The 19,979-nt window shown below is 42.6% G+C and overlaps 1 protein-coding gene across 1 annotated transcript in view; it reads left to right on the top strand.

The window, feature by feature from the left end:
- Positions 1 to 1,106: 1,106 nt before the first annotated feature.
- LONP2 (lon peptidase 2, peroxisomal) overlaps positions 1,107 to 19,979 on the top strand; it is a 63,637-nt gene continuing 44,764 nt past the window's right edge. The window contains exons 1-7 of the mRNA XM_019731868.2: positions 1,107 to 1,474; positions 6,344 to 6,575; positions 9,727 to 9,858; positions 11,041 to 11,163; positions 12,136 to 12,299; positions 13,548 to 13,642; positions 16,774 to 17,032. Of these exons, the coding sequence (XP_019587427.2) occupies positions 1,242 to 1,474; positions 6,344 to 6,575; positions 9,727 to 9,858; positions 11,041 to 11,163; positions 12,136 to 12,299; positions 13,548 to 13,642; positions 16,774 to 17,032 (1,238 nt within the window). The 5' untranslated portion in view covers positions 1,107 to 1,241. The remainder of the gene's footprint in view (positions 1,475 to 6,343; positions 6,576 to 9,726; positions 9,859 to 11,040; positions 11,164 to 12,135; positions 12,300 to 13,547; positions 13,643 to 16,773; positions 17,033 to 19,979) is intronic.

The raw sequence follows: 19,979 nt of genomic DNA, 5'->3' as shown, positions 1-19,979 counted from the left end.
TCACCCTCTCTGCCGCTCTACCATTCGCTCAGGGCCTGGCACTGGGCTGTCCCTCAGAAAGGCCAGTTGACTTGAGTGGACTTTCCATTCTCTCCTGGACCCTGAGAGCATTGCTGGACTTCATACTTGGCAAAACGATTTCCCTCTGCCACCTGCAGTCAAACTCAAGTCAAACCCCAGTGTCAAGGAACTCCCAATGGCCCAAGCGGAAACAATTCAAGCAATGAAATGCATGATATGATTGGATTATAACTCTTAAAAATCCATGAGTCCATATTACCATAAATAAATAATAAGTAAATAAATGAGGAAGATGGGGCACCTTCATCTTACAGAATTCCAATTAATATAGACTTAACTCCCCACATTTATTACTTACAAAGAGAAAAATAGTAACTTACAGAGGAGAAACCTAGCAGATACCACCTTCACCAAGCAATCAAGGTCAAAGTGACCATTGATACAACCTTTCACCATGTGTCACTAAGAAGACCACATCACTTCTGTGGTTTTCCTGCCAAAAGTACATATCGTTGATCTAACCATGAGAAAATATCAGATAAACCCAAATTGAGGGACATTCTACAAAGTAATGGATCGAAATACCAAGGTTTTAAAAGGAAAAAAAAAATGATGAGGAGACATCCCAAGTAGATGAAAAGTGGGATCCAGGACCAGAAAAAAAGACATCATTAATAAAACTGGCAAAATTTGAGTTGGGTCTATAGTAATGCTTTAACAGTACCCTAATTTCCTGGTTGTTGTAATTGAATCATGATTATGTAAGACGATTACAGGGGAAGCTGAGTGAAAGCCGTATGGGAACTCTCTACCACATTTTTGTAACCACCTCTTTTGTACATCTAAAATCAATTCGAATTCAAAGTTAAAAGGATTTCAATGGCTATAATTGACACACTATCGTCCTTCCGAACACAACACAGCGGAGGGGACAGCTCTGTGAGCGAGCCTCCGGAGAAAGCGGAGGCGCAGGGCTGCAGACGCCAAGGTCGCAGAGGGCGGCGTGCGCCTCTTTTCGCGTAAATACGACGCGTGTCTTCCCCGGCGGCTCCAGGAGGGGGCAGCGCGAAGCGGCGGCGTTTGAGCCCCGGGACGGGCCGTAGCTCGGGCCGGAAGTGCCGGCGCGCCCGCGGCTGGGAGCTTGGGTCGCGCCCGCGGGCCGCGCAGAAGTGTTTGTGCGGCTCCTTCCGACAGCCCTCCAGGCGCGAGCGGCCGTGGCCATGTCGTCGGTGAGCCCCATCCAGATCCCCAGCCGCCTGCCGCTGCTGCTCACCCACGAGGGCGTGCTGCTGCCCGGCTCCACCATGCGCACCAGCGTGGACACGGCCCGCAACCTGCAGCTGGTGCGGGGCCGCCTGCTCAAGGGCACGTCGCTGCAGAGCACCATCCTGGGCGTCATCCCCAACACGCCCGACCCGGCCAGCGACGCGCAGGACCTGCCGCCGCTGCACAGGTGGGCAGGCAGCCGCGGGGCGGCGCGGGGGGCGGGGGGCGGCCCGGCGACGTGGGGGGGCGGCCAGGTGACCGTTAAATGAGATACACCTTGAGGGAGGGACGCCTGCAGTTGCCCGTGGCTGGTGACAGGGTGACCGGAACCCCGCTTCCTGCCGCCCAAGTGGGAGACTCCCAGGCCGGCGCCCCTGACTCCCCCGACCCTCCTTTCTTTTCCTTCCTTCCTTCCTTCCTTCCTTCCTTCCTTCCTTCCTTCCTTCCTTCCTTCCTTCCTTCCTTCTCTTCCTTCTCTTCCTTCTCTTCCTTCTCTTCCTCCCTGTGTTTTCCTTTTTTTAAATCTCTTCCTTCTCCAGGCCGTGCCTGCCTCTGCTCCCTTCCCTCAGTGCTTCAGTTTTCCTTCGTCAAGGCCGTTCCTGCTCACGTTTTCCCTTGTTTCCTTCCCTGGAGCTTTCCTAGCGTCAGATCTGCGCCCCTTCGGTCCTCTCTCAACATTTCCTTTCTTAGGCCCGGTGCTTCCCGGTAGATTGTCCTCCACCATGGCCCTCGTGTGTGACTCTGGGTGACAGACTTAACGTGTGCCTGTGTCTTTCTTCAGCAGTAATTTATGAACTAATGGCATCGGTCTCTAAGTGCGCTTTGAAGACTAAGTGACACCATGGGTGTCACCTGCTGTGTGCCAGTCTTGGTAGCCACTAGCCACATGTGGCTCTAGAGCACTTGAAATGTGGCTCGTCCGAGTTGAGATACTACAGTGACCAGTTGCCCCCGTTTGCTGGGGACTGTCCAGGTTCAGGCTCTGCAAGTCCTGTGTCCCAGGAAACCCTGCGGCCCCAGACACATGTGCTGTAAGTGTACAGTACACACTAGATTTTGAAAGCTTCCTATGAAAAATGTTTTGTTGATTAATCAATACATTTTCTGTAGAGTGAAGGTTGGAATGGTAACATTTTGGTTCTTTGAGGTTAAATACAATATTAGCACTTCACCTGTTTCTTTATACTTTGAAATATGGCTGCTGGCGTCACATATGTGGCTCGCATTCTATTTCTGTTGCCAATGCTGGTGTATAACACGCTCTCAACAAATGCTGTTATCTTCAAACTCACCTCCCAAACCCGGCCTCCTTTCCTTCATTCCTGTGAGATGTTTTCAGTTCAGAGCTCCTCCTCCACCTGCAGTTACCCTGAAACGGATTTCAGGAGAGTTAGGAAAGCCTTACTTTTATCCAAAACCTTGTGATACATACGTTTTTTTTTAAAGAGAGTCCATAACTTTCTTCAAATTCTCAGAGACTGGTATCTTTCCCCTCCCCTCCTACAACAAAACAGAACAAAACAAACCAAAAAAAAAAAAAAAAGCATTAGCAGCCTATTATCAGTCCACCTTGTAAAAGCCTTGCTTTTCTCCAACATGGAAAACATTTTGGCTCCCATCTGACCTGCTTTGGTTATTGCTTGAGTGGAATTGGATACTTTTCAAGTTTCAGTAAACTCTGATCAATTGTATTGGATTTGCATTTCCCTACGTATGTCCCCTCTCCGTACGACTGTTTATTTCTCCCATAACTTTTTGCTTTCTGTGCCTATGGACTTAGTTGCTGACCGTGGTTAGATTTTTTTTGTTTTCTGTGCATATATATGGTGATTACTCATGGGTACACCGTGAATTTCAAAAGTAGATTTAGTCATATTTTAGGTTTGAATAGCCATTTGGTGGTATTATTCTGCCCAGATTTTGGAGGGTTTTTGATATCGTCTATGTAAATCCCTCCGAAACAACAATAATTAAATTCTAAACTCTCCTGCCTGGAAGCAATCACTAATATTCAGATGCTGCACAATTTGATCTTTGATGTTCATATTGCTGCCTTTGTTTTAAATGAATAGCAATATTACAATTTAATTATTTAAGTTAGAAAACATACATTGAAAATTCTTCATAGAGTGGCAGCATTATAAGGAGCCACCCGACCATCCACTTTTCCCGAAACTGTTATTTGCTACTTGAAAAGTCTATGTAGAAAGATTGCACAGCATTCTGTAGTGTTAGGTTCCAATGTTTTTTCTTTAATACGACCTTTAAATGCTCTTTACTTGAAAACGCAAAAAGGCTTTAGTAGTACAAATATTGAATCATTCATGACATTATCCTGTTTTGATAACGTAAGTCTTTCCTTCCCCAGTTACCTGCTTTTCCAGGTGGTGGCCGAGGGCTCTGCTCCTGCCTGTTTCCTTCAGACCATCCAGGTGACACTGCCTCAGTCTTCAGGGAACAGCAGAAGTGCACTGTGTTCCTTGCCACACTAAGGAGCAGGGCCAGGTGTTGACTGACCTGAACCACTTCCTGTGCTGCTGTGAACGGCCGTCCTTTTTGCATGTTAGTGTGCAGCCACATTGCTGGAGGCAGCCTTTCTCCACAGGTGTGGGTGACCTGTGGGGTAGAACCTGGCGCCCCTGCGAGGGCTGCCTGTGTGAACCCTGGAGCCCAGTACACAACGGGATTTTTCTGCAGTAACATTACACGTTATCTTTTCCCACAGAGCTTTTCTTTTTTTAATTAAAGTTTATTGAGGGTGACAATTGTTAGTAAAGTTACATAGATTTCAGGTGTACAATTCTGTAATGTATCATCTATAAATCCCATTGTGTGTTCACCACCCAGAGTCAGTTCTCTTCCATCACCATCTATGTTAGACCCCGTGTACCATCTTCTACAGCCCTGCTTCCCCTCCCCCTTTACCCTCTAGTAACCCCTAAGCTATGTGTCTATGAGTTTTTGCTCTTTCAGTTATTTGTCTTGTTCTTTTGTTGTTTTCGGTTTATATACCACATATCAGTGAAATCATATGGTTCTCGGCTTTTTCTGTCTGACTTGTTTCGCTTAGCATTATGATCTCAAGATCCACCCATGCTGTCATAAATGTCATCTTTTCCTACCGCCTAATAGTATTGCATCGTGTATATATGCCACTACTTCTTTTGTCCAGTCATCTGTCGGACACTTTGGTTGTTTCCATGTCTTGGCCACCGTCCCACAGAGCTTTTCACCCAAATGTTTCACCAGGCATTCTGTTTCTTACCAGCTATCATTTCACAGATCATGTTTTTCTTTAAAAGGGGTACATTCTAGTCAATTAAAAATGATTTAAAGGAGCAATTAATATATGTAAATAAAACCTTTATACATTTTGTCTCCTTAGGAGGAGAGGCGCAGTGTAAACCCAGCACCATCTGTCTTCCGTGTGGAACGTCTTCCTTTCACACTTACCAAAAGTATTTAACTTGCTGTATAAGAAAACTCATTTTCAGTCTCACCTTTAACCAGGGATGTAGCTCAGACAAATTTCTCTCCTGATCTTGAGGTTTGAATTGGCCCCCCTCTCTCTGGTTTCTGTGGTTTCTAGTTTGTAAACCCCGTAGGCCAGGGATCCGGTTTCTGTCTGGTGATATTTCTTATAGACAGAACTGAACTCTTTCTACGTTGTGTAAGCATTGGTGAACACTGTCTGCAATGAGTGAATCTCATCACTGAGGTTCTGCTCACTTTCTCAGGCAGCCTGAATTGGTTTTCAGGAAATGGGGGCTATGACCGACGATGGATTAATGAGCGAAGAAAAGCAGCCACCACACAGATCACTTACTAGAGAATTGCCAAATCATTGCAGGGTTTTAAAGCATATGATCTTTTTCTCCCCACCAACTGTCTTCCTAATTTTTTAGTTTATGTTACCATTGACATCAGTTTTTATCCCCTGTGTACATGAGGTGGTAAGGAAAGATGAGTTATACGTAACAGCTGGCAGAGGGAAGCCAGAGGTTACATATGATCTACAGAATGAGTGATTTATAAGGAAGTGATCAAAAGCTACCTGTATATAGAAGCAAGCAGATTCACTAAAATATTCATGTGCTGCATTTGTACACGATTCAGTACGTTCCAGATGGGCAAGTGCAGTGTTACTGTTTTCCCAGGGTGTTGAGAGCACCAGTCACTCGAGTTCCAGTTTCTTTTCTGAAATTATAAGCTTTCCTGTGGCCAAAATGAGAAATGCATTTCAGTTTGGGACCTGGAAGTGTCTTCAAATGTTGATCTTTCTGTTTCATATAACTTTGGCTTCGTTTGAATGAGGACTTCCTTTCTGTGAATTACGTTTACATGTGACGTGGTCAGAATTATATATTTGGATAAGGGGCTAAGACTTAACATACAACTTTTCCAACTAGTATTAGGTGAGGTAATTTCCACGTAGGTCAGAATTAGGTCTGTACCTTCTTGAGATGTATGTGGGTCTTTAACTCCGTCCGTGGCAGTGTGTGGTCACTAATATTTAGCCCCCACATTTAGAAATTCATAATTCAAGGGCATATATGTTAATTTCCAGATTTGATGTCAATTTGTGATAAGGTGGGTATGTAGCAGTTTTATAGATTGATTGCATAAACTCCTGGTTGGGTGTTAGCAGCAAAACTGGTGTTGCAACAGACTTCTTGATTGGTTTACGTCATGCTATTTATATTTAAATCTGTTAAAAGTGCTAATATTTACTCTGGTGTGACATTGCCTGATTCCCAGTTGGCAAAATTAATTTAAGATATGTAATTGTCAACTACTTTTCTGTTTTTATGCTTAAGTAACCCACATGTTAGGAATTTCTACCTAATCCTTAAGAGTTGCCAGTTCAGATGAGATGGCCTGCTTTGCCCCATAGCTGATGGTCGTGACTTAACAGATCATGTAATGGATGCTACATTAAATAAGGCAGTAATGTTCTTTGTTTTGTAACAGATTTCTCAGAAAACGCAAGTTTTTGAGGTGAGTTTCTGTCTTACCCGATGGCACGTTTGTCATGGCGTCTGTGTGTGTTTTGCAGGATTGGGACGGCCGCACTGGCAGTTCAGGTTGTGGGCAGCAACTGGCCCAAGCCCCACTACACTTTGCTGATCACAGGCCTGTGCCGTTTCCAGATTGTGCAGGTCCTAAAAGAGAAGCCCTATCCTGTGGCTGAAGTGGAACAGTTGGACCGACTTGAAGAATTTCCCAACACCTGTAAAACTGGGGAGGGACTAGAGCTATCAGAGCAGTTTTACAAATACGCTGTCCAAGTGAGTTGCTCTTACTGTTTTTCCTTAAAACTTTTTTTCTTCCATGTCTTTGCCACCGTAAGATATGAGGAATTTGTTGGGTGGTGAAGTTTTAGGGCAGCATATGTTTAAATGGTTTAATAATATATTACAGTATATTAATTTCAATTTGTTTTTGTCTGAGATTGTACCTATATCCTTCGAGGACACATTAGCCAACACTTTGCCATATTTTTCCCAAAACTATTTCTAGAGCTTTCCTTATAACTCCCAGCGTCTCCAAACCCCAGAGAGTTATCGAACCTGAATAATTGGAAAAATGAGAATACTGCACAGAAGCTATCTCTCACTAGAATATCTAGGCACCAGTTATATAAGTTACGTTGGTTCGGAAGTCAAGGTCAGGCTGGGCCTGGCAGTTACTGTGGAAGTGTAAGCCCATGGTAGATAGATTTTGAGTGGTTAAAACCTCCATTAACTAGGAAGGAAGCACACAGTAGGTATGCATGAAATATTTGACAGCTTCAGTCTAGGCTGGAGTTTTTTGGTTAGCTCTAGATTGAACAGGAAAAGCCCCTCACCCCATTTTGTTTCAAGCCTTATCAAGTTATATTATAAAATGTAGTCTACTTCCTCGTGATGTAATGCAGTGACTATAACTGGACCTGTGAGGACAGAGCAATGCCTAGAGGTCTTGATTATCAACACCATTGATCAGTAAAAAGTGTGTTGGGCAAGTGTCCGCAGCCTGTGGTGGCTGTGCCTGAAGTGGCATTTGATGGGACACACTCCTGATGTGGTGTGAACAGCAACAGAAAACTAGAAAACTTGGAGCTATGACTTCTGTGGGGGCTGAAAGGAAGAACTTTCTCTGAAGAAAGAAGCTGCAGTTTGGGAACTGAATGAGGCGGCTGTGCTGTGCAGGAATGAAGGCTGTAGAGGGGGAGGCAGACTTTCTCTTCCTTGTCTTGGGTGACGGCCCGGGGCTTCGTTCTGCTGGACACAGCTTCCTAGCTTCTTTCATTTTACACTTTACTTCTCCCCACTTGGAATCAACAGAAAAAAATTGAAACGTTAGGTTTTTTAAAGACATGAAAGGAATTTTTAGAGAGAAACATCACCATTAATTTCACTACCGTCATTCATCTCATTTAATTTTTGCTTGTCTTCTGGTCTTGGTCCATATTCAGTCTCCTGTTTTGTTTTTATATCCATATCTCATTTTCATATTAAGTACTTTTATAAAAATTCATTGAGTTGGGATATCATAATTTTTTCATTCATCTTTTTAGACATTAAGTAGTTTTCAATTAATGCTTTTCTTTCGTCCTCTTCTTCTACATCCACTTACACATTATGTAGCCGTCATCAGTAGACTTGCAGTCGCTTCCTCACTCATGTCCTTCTCATTTCTTCTCTCTGCCCCATGCTGTTCACTAAGCCTTTCTAAGTTGTGGCCACGCCTCTCCCCTGAGTACCAGACTTGAATGGCTGTAAGGTCAAGTGCAGGTTTCTCAGCATAGCATTAGGGCCCTTCACAACTCGAGTTCCTCCCATTCATACCCGCAGTTCCAGCCACACTGGACATCAGAGCTTCATGCCTTATTTCCTGTCTCTGAGTTTGCCTTCGGTTTTCCCTACGAGGAGTGCTCTTCCCTCTGAATTGTCAGGTTCCATTTAGCTTTGCCAGCTCCTGTAGGCTGGCAGTGCTCTGGGCCTGTGCCTCCACGTCCCGACTTACCCCTTTATTTGAATGCTTATCCCATCGTACTGAAATGTATCCTATAGATCTGTCCCCCAGCAAACTTGAATCTACCCTGCTTTAGCCATCCTGTCCTGACCGGGAGTGTGTCTGACAGGTAGTTTGTACTCAGGAAGTGCTCCAAGTACGGGCTTTAACGGTTTTATATTCTTAGCATGAATTCCTAGGACAAAGAGTCTTCAGATTCTCCCACCTGAACAGCTCCTTCAGAGTTACACTGTGATTCCTTTGACTCCAGGCCAGTAGTGGGTAGGTTCCTAAGTTACAGTGCTTTCAGGGAGGTTCGATTAGTACTAGCACGTGAGACCTTACTAGAGTCACTAAATGAGGGTTCAGTTCATCGGTTGCAGTATTCAGTATGGGCGAGTTTTGCTGTGTTAAGTACACTCCAAAACCTCAGTCCCATGACCTAACACAGGTGTGTTTCTCACTCGTGCTTCATGCCTCGCACTGTATGACACTGTGGTCGTCCACCTCTGAGAGTCACTTAGGGACACTGATCTCAAAACATGCTTCCGTTATTGCTGACGCAGAACAAGGAATTGTGGCAACTCTCACCAGCTTTTAATGCTTCTGCCCAAAAGGAACTGTCACTTCCCCTCATGTTTCATGGATCAGGCAACATATTTATTCAAAGGAGGTGAGAAAAAGCGGGCCTACCATGTGCCCAAAAGAAAGGGGAACCTTTGCCAGTAGCCCCAGTGACTGTCCCAGTTACTAAAAGCGTGCCTGAGCTTAACTCTTTTAACTGCAGGATATGTCCTGAAGTTGTTTTTATAAAAACCATTCACTGTCAGTGCTCAGATTCCAGTTAATCCACATGTTCTACTAAAAAACAGTATTTCAGCTGCTGATTGGTTAACAGAACAGCATCAACTATGTTAAATTTCCAGGATTTAATAATTATACAGTGATTATGTAAGAGAATGTCCTTGTTCTTAGGAACAAAGGTCATGGTGTCTACAACTTACTCTACAATGTTCAGCAGTAATTGTGTGTGTTGCCTGCGCGTGCGCGCGTGTGCAGAGAGAAAGCAAATGTAGCAAGCTGTTAATTGGTGAATTTAGGGGAAGGATCTGTAGGCGCTTATTGTAGTATTGCAGCTCTTCTATATTGTAATAGCAAGTGTAATATTTTTAAAAAATAAAATTTAAAGCCACAAATTTACAAAACCTTTAACAAACGCTCGTGTTATCTACTTTTGAGCCATTTTTGCTTTTCATTCTGATTCACATTTTGAAAGTACTTCTATTTTCGTCTGAGGCCTATAAAGCATCTGGACTATCATAATCAACGATCTTTCAAAAACTAAGACTCGGGGGCCCAAACATTAAACCTGTGTGACAATCTGATTCTTTAAATTCAGAAATAATGCCGATTTCCATAAAAAGACTTTCTTGTCCCTTGCAGTTGGTTGAAATGTTGGATATGTCCGTCCCTGCAGTTGCTAAGCTGAGACGTCTTTTAGACAGTCTTCCGAGGGAAGCTTTACCGGACATTCTGACGTCCATCATCCGAACAAGCAACAAAGAGAAGCTCCAGGTAGCGTCCTCTCCTTGAGTACTGAGCTGCTTTGTCGCTTTCCATTTGGCTCTAGGCAGTGAGTAAGTTTGAACCTTCAGGTAAGAGATGCTGGAGGCTCCCAGAAGTGGTTAGAATGCGTTCACACTGAGATTGGCTTTACCTTTTTGTGTGCTCAGACTGCTCGTCACATGATCCGTACTCACAGTTGGTTCATTTATGGGAAAAGTTAAAGCGGAGAATAATGAAAAAGGTAGCTTTACGTATGTAAATATACTTTGTCGCACTGGTTTTTAAACATGTGGAGCTGTGCCTCTTCCCTGGGGTGTGGGCCTGCTTTATTAGAATCCTTGGTGTTTCTTATGTAAACCACACCTATGGTGCATTTTCTGTGATTTTCGGTTTCTATTTCTCTAAAGTGAAATGAGTTTTAAGGACACTTGAAAAATAATCCAAGTGCAAAATTTGAGATTTGTATTTTTCCCCCAAACCATAGAAGTTCTGTTGCTCACTTATTTTTATATTTATAGTATTGTTAAGCAGTCTGCTTTATTGAATCTTCCCAGAACGTTTAAGTTCGTTTTCAGTGAAACAGTCCTCCTCATTTTATCAGTTTATTTAACACTTAAATCCAACAAGGATAATAGCAAGTGCACCTAATACAAGCGGGTTGTGTGTAAACACCAGAATTCAGTTAATCAGTCGGAGCAGAAGAGTGTGGGGTCCTGGAGTGAGCTGGCTGCGGGCACGGGCGGGTGTTACCCTGACGGGCTGGGGAGCCTTAGTGACTCAGACATATGGTGGGGGGCGCGGGATGCGTAAAAGTCCTCGTCTCGTGTGTGTAAAATTTAATCATTTGAACCTAGAATTTGTTCAGGCCTAATAGGTGGGTACATTCCGACTTCAAGAGAATAATTCCCAAAGAGAGTTGGCATAAAATGTGTGTTTTGTTCTTGCTCATGGCTTCATTTTTTTAATAAAAGCTCAAGGTGCGTTTTTTCTTGGTGTTTTTAGGATTCTGGTATCCATGTCGAACAACCTTGCTGGTTTGATAGAAGTTGATTTGGGTGTTAGCCACAGTGTAGCTGTGAATACTGCCAGGGGCTGGCTTTTTTACGTGACAATGAAGTCACGACTCTGACTGCCTTCTCTTTGGAGATGGGTTTCTGAGAGAGAGATGCTGATGGACTCGCATTTCCTTAGATTTTAGATGCTGTGAGCCTGGAGGAACGGTTCAAGATGACCATACCACTGCTCGTCAGACAAATTGAAGGCCTGAAATTGCTTCAGAAAACCAGGAAACACAAGCAGGATGATGATAAGCGGGTAAATGTTTCTTTTAATCCGTTCCGCTTAGAGCTGAAATGTGCTCTCTAATAGCAGGGGGACACTGCGGAAAGAAGTACTTCGTCTCAACAATGGAATAACTGTTTTTTTGTTTGTTTTATAAAACTACAATTTGTTTACTGCTTTGTTTTTAACTTTTTATATTTGAATATTAAATAGGCAATTTCATAGGTTAAAAAAAATAAGGCTTTTGACTTAAATACCGGTATATCATTTTGCTCCAGTAATGGCTGGAGTTCAATTATTATGTTAATGATGGAGAATTTCAGAGAGCACATAGGTCATTTTTAAATACGGTTGTTTAAAAGATGGTTGTTGGGCTTCGAAGAACAATTTCAGTACGATGGAGACCGGCCCCCCTACAGACCGTGGAAATGGCTGGTCCAGGCAGGGAGGTGATGCTCAGAGCCACTTGTGGGAGAGCAGAGCCTCGCAGGGAGGTGCATAAATGGCAGGGGGTTAACTGGAAGGGACCCTGCGGAAGAGCAAGGACTTCAAAAGGACGAGGACTTCTGTGTGTTGACAAGAATAGAGCCCACGTTAAAGACGTTAGAAACGCTGGAACGGAGGAGGAAGAAGGGCATTTATTCGGTTGCCAAACTGGAAGTAGTGATGTCCACGAGGCACATAGTGGCCGCAGCAGTAGCCCCAAGGGAGGAAACTCGTACATGTTTCCATTGTTTCTAGTAGCCGGCCCTTCAGTTTTTCCCTCATATAGTAGGTAAACCTGCACCAAGGAGTCGTCACCTGATCTGGGGCTGCTTCCTGAGTTTTGCTGCCTTCATACGTCTGTGTGCTTCTTAGTTGTCATGCTGAACTCGGTCATTCCCTAAAGGTTTCGGCTCGGGCCCTACAAAGGTTTATTCAGCACCACTTCTAGCTTTGTGTAGCTAGGGACGCATTTCCCTTGTATTTTGAAATACAGTTTTACTCTTCTACTTTCGACTTTAGGTCATAGCAATACGCCCTATCCGGAGGCTAACGCACATCCCAGGTACTTTAGAAGATGAGGATGAGGATGAAGATAACGATGACATTGTCATGCTGGAGAAAAAAATACGAACATCGAGTATGCCAGAGCAGGCCCACAAAGTCTGCGTCAAAGAGATAAAAAGGTAAACTGTAGAAGCGGTGCATTCATTAGCGCTTTCCTTTTGCTTATTAATGTTAAAAGTTGTCGCTCATAGAAACAAATCTGCTACTTTGGATCACAAACTGATTGGTTTTGTATTTTCTGATCTTTCTCCTTTTGTATTTAGTGTAGCCACTCGATCCCTCTCATCTTTGCATTGTCAGTTCTTACCTTTCATGACTTTCCAAATTCTCAGGTTATAGCTGTGATCTGTGGCATGCTTTTCCCGCCCCATTCCTCAACCAGAATCTGATTCTTAAAACCTTCTTAGTACTGCGGAGTTAACCCCCCTTTCCCTAATCTGTTCCTGAAATGCTGAGTATAAGTGATACAGCTCTTCCCCCTACAGTATGCTGTCACACATGACGCTATTGTGACCGCCTTTTCATTGTCTGAAAGAGTAGACCATCCTTTGTTTAGACATAATGCTTGTTTAGTTATCATTGTGTTCCTTACATGTCCTGTATTCTTTGTTAGAATACAAACTCTAGAGGGCAGGGACTGTCAGCTTATGGATTGATTACATTTTCTGGGTACATTTTCTGGGTAATCTCAGAGTTAAATAGAAAGCCACTTTTTTATTTACATAGTTGTAACATTATAACTCTATTGCATTTTCTTGTATTAGTGAATTATAATGAACCAAACTAAAGATTTGACTTTCTGAGGTTCACAGTTAAGAACATTAGTAAGTGTAGTTGAGGGATGTTTGTATTGATTCAGACGTTAGTTCGTAAATATAGAGCGTCTGTTGTGTACAGAACACTGTATAGAGGATGGAAGTTGCATTTTTTAATTAAATATCTGATGTTAACTTGCTTATATGAGCTAACTTGATCTCTGATATGAAAAATATGTATAATTATTGTGTTATGCATGGTTAGGCACTTAAATCTGATTGTTATAAGAAAAGCAATAGATAAATGTGACCTGAGACTGTCCCTGTGAGACACTTGCACTGACAAGGCCATGTTGCAAGGATAGAATCAGTGACAGTGTTCCCCACCCTCCCCCACTTTGCAAGTATCTATTTGTGTTTTATAAATGTGTTTTGTTTTGTAACATACTTACAAACAAAATAAATGTTTTATCAACTAGATTTTTTAAAACCTTTTCAGATTTGTTTCATCAAATATGTATACCTGACCAAGAAATGGAGATAAGCTTGGTTTTCTGTTTGTATGGAATTCTTTATTCTTGAACTTGTTTGCTATGTATTCTTTCCTTACAGACTCAAAAAAATGCCTCAGTCAATGCCAGAATACGCGCTGACTAGAAATTACTTAGAACTCATGGTGGAACTCCCTTGGAACAAGAGTACAACTGGTGAGCCAACAAAAGGACACCTTTTTTGCAGACTAATTGTGACTCTGGAAGCTCATGCAAATTCTGTTGAAATACCATTGGTTGTCTTACTGTTCCATTAGTTCTTGATGACAATCATTTAGAGACTGAACTTGCATCACCTGGGTCTTGGGCTCAAACAGGAAAAGAAGGTGCTGCATGCAAGTCCCTTTTTCCTGCTTTTAGAGGAAGTAGGCTTTTCTGTCGTTGGTGAAGTGTGTGTTCTCAGTGCCGACCTGGTTGAGGTGGTCTTCCCCGAAGTCACAGCTCCCCAGTGCCCACCTTTGGCGTGCAGTGGCTCTATTCTGTGAGACTTGGAGGGGGCCCTGCTCCCTGAGCGTTTAGACCTGGGAAAGAAAGTGACGTTTAAGCTTTAGAGGCGTTTCACTGCTGTGCTCTCACTTCTTCCGCCAAGCTTCCACATTGATATATGTGTGCAGGCATTTGTGTCATGATTTGTGACCATTTTCAAACCCTGTTGTTCTCGCCTTTGACAGCAGGGCTAGTGAACAGTGTGAGGGACGTCTAGGTAACTGGTAACACCAAGAGTCTTATTTTGAAATTTTGGAATGTTCTCAGTAATGTTTTTCTGCGTGGCAGGGTTTGTTTTAGCTCATGACTTAAGAGAAATGCAGGGTGCACGTAGCATAATGGCCTGAGAATATGAAAACTACAGATCTAAGTATTTGCCTTTAGTAAGTTGACCTCAGCTTCCTCCCCTCCCCACTTGTCCTAGTTATAGTGTGAGATTAATTACTAACCAGGAATTTTTACCAGGCTTATGCGGTGTAATTGTAGAGATTTGGGGGCAAAACGTTTATTTGAACAGAGAGCTGAGTGAGTCCCATTCTTTAGGAAAATAACCAAGAAAATATAAAAACAGGGCAAAGCAATTATTAAACAGTCTAGAAAAGGAGGCCACCCACGTGCCAGAAACTATAAGAGTTTCTGCAGAAGTTGCGTCAGCATTAGAGGTCATAGCACTCGTGTACCCATCATGAAAGTACTTCCATTGTATAGCGTTTCAGCAGAGAACTGAGGGTGGGTAGATTGTGGTATAATAGGGAGTCACATTGCGTTCCTACACCAGTGCTGTATAGGAAGCAGTAGGTCTAAATAAGTGTTGTGAGTATAGTTATAAAACCAGAAAATGTCTTTCGTAAGTTTTGAATGAAATGTTCACCTAAGTAGAGGTCATCAAAAGCAGAAAAGAAAGCAGAGAGAAAGAGTTGGAGGAAATCAGTTTTCTAATTTTTACCTTGAATAGGACCCAGTAGATACCATTTCAAACTTCCAGCTATCAATACAGAAATAGATGTTCAAGTGAGTTTTAAATGTTTTACGTGTAACCACAAGTATTCAAAAGAGGAAGTATGCATTCTGAATCATTGAAAAGAATAATCAGAAAAAATAATCCTGTATAGAAATGATACGAAACAGTAATTTATATAACATGGAAATTATCTTTCCTTAAAAGTTCGAAAGAACTTGCTTTTTAAATTATCTTTACTTGGCATATTTCTTGGAAGAAATTCATTCACAGTGTTCTTTTTTTCTAAATTACCTTGAATTCTGTTCTGAATTTACTAAATGTTAATCAAGAATGGCTGTTACTTTATAGCAACTGCCTTTTTAGGTACAAAATGACATTTCAATGGAAAGATTTTCTCCTTGGACATAGTGATATCATAAATATATCAATAACCTAATATTGACCCATGGTTGCGTAACTAAAATAAATCCCACTGGGGCATTCTAATATTTAGCTATACAGAATGGGATTGGCCCGGGGTTCTCTGTTAACTGTGGTAAATTTTAGTGCCAGGGTTAGCATGTAAACAATTGCAAGACTTTCTTTCATTTATTCATATTTATTGGTTCGGTTCTAAAGCCAAGAAGGGGGAAAGAAATTTTCTTCTTCCCTTTCCTAATCTCTCAGCCGGGACTCTCAATAAAATCAATTAAATTACATATATTACAGTTTAGCTAGGTTTTTGTAGACCAAACTATTATTTAAGGTCTTTTTTTTTTCCTGTTGGAAAAACATAGCAAGTTCCAAATACCTGATTGAAAGAGGACTTGAGTGTGTTTCTGTCTCTCTCACCCTCTTCTCTCGCTGTCAGGACGGTCACGTGGCTGTGGAGTATACCCTAGCTGCCACCCAGCTGGTGAACTTATCTTGGCACCATGACCTGTGTTTAATCTATGAGCATTTAAGTGCTGAAGCACATGAGGAAACCTGATGCGAGCTTGGCTTCAGAGACGGAGCCTGATTCACATGTCTCTCGTGAGACTTTAGTCAGTAGAACTTAGGCGGTTCTTTCGGTCTTAATTTTTTTGACCCAACACTTCTGCTAATAGAAGATCAGCTGAAGGACAGAATGACGGATATGTGTAGAGATTTAGTTACAAGGGAGCGTGGTGAAGACTGCTCTGCAACTAACGATTTAGACAACCTAAGTGGTCAGCAAATTACACCAGTGGATAGTGAAGTGGTGGAATATTATGTAGCCACTGACGTGTCACTGAAAAATACATTTGACACTGAAAGATGCCCACAATGTAGTAAGTGAGAAAACATTTTACAAAACTTGAAGGCCTCATATAATTGCCATTTTGAAGAATAGGTATGTAAACATACACACACCCTGGAATAACACTTACCAACATAAAGGTCAGGATGCTCTCTTGGGGGCATGAGATTATGGATGACTATTTCCTTCCTTTTTGTTAATGTCATCACGTTTTCTGGAATGAGCATATATTATAAAAGTAATAAGGAAAAAAAGGAACAAATGCCAGCACAAATAGAATCTGTAGAAATTATGTTTCCATAGAAATCATGTGTATCTAGAAAAGCATTCCAAGTAAAATGATATGAGTATTAACTCTGATTTTTAATCGTGTAGTACCTACAATTTCTGTAGCTACTAGATCTTCTTAAGCAAGAAAACCAAGTCCGGGTCTCCCTAAAGACTCGTTTAGAAGGAGCCACGTCTGTTCTTGTTACATCTTTTTCCTAAAAAATATTTTGACTCTCACAAGCCTTGAAAGAAATCCTTCCATTTAAAAATTCCATGTGCTCAGGTTATTTCTGTTGGGTTATTTGACAGACCGTCTGGACATTCGAGCAGCCCGCATTCTTCTGGATAATGACCATTATGCCATGGAGAAACTGAAGAAAAGAGTTCTGGAATACTTGGCCGTCAGGCAGCTGAAGAACAACCTGAAGGGCCCGATCCTGTGCTTTGTCGGCCCTCCCGGAGTTGGTAAAACTAGCGTGGGAAGATCAGTGGCCAAGACGCTAGGACGGGAGTTCCACAGGATTGCGCTCGGAGGAGTGTGCGACCAGTCTGACATCCGAGGACACAGGTAGACACTGCTCTCGGTTCAGTCTCTTATGCTCCTTTTCCGTTGACTCCATCCCCACCCCCATCCCCCACCCCCACAGGCTCACACATAATGTACACCTTTTTCTGAAAGGGCTGTTTTGATACCTGAATGGAAGGGACATTTACCATACTTCCCGGCTAACCTGTCCATCGTGGGACACCCAAACGAACTTTGCTGTTTGTATGCCAGTGGATGGCTGGTCTATGCCTCAGCTCTCCTGGAATCTCATTTGCACACAGTTATAAATTAGTTACGATTAGATATTATGATGTCTTCCCATGAATTTTGGCCCAGTAGCATTTCTTAAGTATTGACCTATATAACTCTTAGAATTTAAAAAGTGCGTGCAGTATGGCTAGGGGGCAGAGACCTTTGAAGACAAATTTGTTAGGTTTGTAGTTTAAACTTCCTTTTACGAAGCCTGGTTTACAGTATGAGTGAGTAATAAGGAGAAAGATTAGGATAATTATTAAGGCTTATCCTTGCATTTTTGACACTTTCTGTAAAAGTACATTAAACTATTAAGAACTACGTCTGATTAACCTGACATTATTGTAATCAGATTTGCATGTTACATTCATTGTTTTGTTCTCTGTGGTCTCTGTTGCTCACATTGGAAGATGCTTTGGGAAAACATAAACCTGTCTCACGGTGTCGGTTCCATAGCAACTGCAAGCTGTGAGATCACATGCTGATAGTATCAGTGTTAAAAGAACATTTGAAAATGTAGAAATCATGAACTGCTTATAAAAGAATATGATGGGGCCAGCCCGGTGGCTCAGGCGGTTGGAGCTCTGTGCTCCTAGCTCTGAAGGCTGCCGGTTCGATTCCCACATGGGCCAGTGGGCTCTCAACCACAAGGTTGCCAGTTCAACTCCTCGAGTCCCGCAAGGGATGGTGGGCTCCGCCCCCTGCAACTAAGATTGAACACGGCACCTTGAGCTGAGCTGCCGCTGAGCTCCTGGATGGCACAGTTGGTTGGAGCGCGTCCTCTGAACCACAAGGTTGCCGGTTCGACTCCCGCAAGGGATGGTGGGCTGCGCCCCCTGCAACTAGCAACAGCAACTGAACCTGGAGCTGAGCTGCGCCCTCCACAACTAAGACTGAAAGGACAACAACTTGACTTGGAAAAACAAGTTCTGGAAATACACGCTGTTCCCCAATAAAAAAATAAAGATAAGAAAAGAATGTGATGGACACCCGAAACTAACATGTTATATACCAATTAAATCTCAATTTAAAAAAAATTTTTAAAGCAACTACTTAACTTCCATTGGAAAACAATGAAACTGAAGATAAAACTTCTCTCCTGTCATCAAGATCATGTCCTCACTCCTAAGGCCGTTAAAGCAACCCAGATTCTGAGTGGGGTCTTGACGAGCTCACAGTGCAAGCAGTGAGCAATGCCAGCTGCCAGGGGGGATGTAAATGCCTCTTGCTGAATGTGGATTGAACATGGATTGTGGGGGGAAAATGAATACATGTGGGCTTTGATAACGTCTTGTTTTCCATTTGCCTCTTCCCAAGGTCACCGGCCTCAGGCAGGGATAGGAACCTTCACAGATTTTTCTATGAAAAATGGTTCTTTCTATTCTCTTTTAGTTGCTTTTTTACAATTGTTATGCATTAAAGAAAAATTATTCCAGGATTTTGATAAATAAGCAATGAGGGCTGAAGGTTAGGTCAGAGAATTGATTGGGGTCGTACTTTCTGGAAGTTTCAAACAATGTTTTTGTTACCTAGACTTTCTTATTCTCGCTTGTGCCACTAGAGGCTGTAGTTTGCTCTTGTAGAGAAATGGGCATCTTGGACCAGTCTTGGAGAAGCTGGAGCTCAGGCTTAAATCTTCTAATTTTTGCTGCAGATCTTTTGGGCGGTGTTCCCTATTCAAGTGACTTGATTCACGTGCTCAGAGCTGTTTTAGTTTATTTCTGCCTGTTGTCATCCGTACCCGTAGTATTTAGGTATTACGGAATTTAGAGGATGAGTTTGTGGAATTGTCGTGAAATCAATGTCATGGGCACATGACATGTAGGCAATTTGTCCTTATTTATTTCCACATTTAGTAAAGCTTGGAAAGTACTTACTCGGTGACTGGCACACAGGGAACATTTGATGAAAATTAGCTTTAATTATTTTAATTCTAGATTCTCAAGAGGGCAAGTTTAGATTTATCTGTTTCATATGACTTTTTATAAAATTCAATCTGATTTTTAAATTGTACCAAAAATATTAATTTGTGTGGCAAAATTGTGGAAAATTTTGATGCCTGTTGGTGGGAAACAGGTAATGTCATAGTTCTCACCACTTATGAGTGTGGGGTGTAAACAGATCTCTGTTTGAAATCTTTACTGATACTGATAGATACAAAATTTGTTCACTTTTTTCAAGTGAATGTATTTTCGTGTGTGTGACTGTTGTTAAGAGAATTGAGTCTAAAGAAAATAAGAATTTGTTTGGTAAAAGAAGGTTGTGGGGCCAGTCTGGTGGCTCAGGTGGTTGGAGCGCTGTGCTCCTAATGCCAAGGTCGCTGGTTCGATTCCCACATGAGCCAGTGAGCTGCGCCCTCTACAGCTAAGATTATGAACAACAGTTCTTCCTGGAGCTGGGCTGGCATGAGCTGCTGTGAGCGACTGGCCTCAGCCGGGGGTGGGGGCACAAGGCTCATAATACCAGCAGGGGCCAGGGAGCTGTGTTCTACACAACTAGACTGAAAAACAATGGCTTGAACTGGAGTGGGGTAGGTGGAAGAAGGTGGAGATAAATAAATAAAAGAAGGTTGTGAATTAGCCTAAAACGTGTAAACAGAAGCGTTTTGAGACGTGTTTGGCATGTATGAAGGCTGTGATCGTTGCCAGCTAAAGGCTATGTGGACTCGTCTGTGAATCACTCTGTTAGCCCGGTTTCGGTCCACCTTGCCGGGAGG

The sequence above is a fragment of the Rhinolophus sinicus genome, linkage group LG11 (genome assembly GCF_036562045.2).
Source record: "Rhinolophus sinicus isolate RSC01 linkage group LG11, ASM3656204v1, whole genome shotgun sequence".
In the NCBI taxonomy this organism is placed as follows: domain Eukaryota; kingdom Metazoa; phylum Chordata; class Mammalia; order Chiroptera; family Rhinolophidae; genus Rhinolophus; species Rhinolophus sinicus.
Note: the sequence above shows the minus strand (reverse complement) of the source record. Positions and strands in the feature narration are given on the sequence as shown.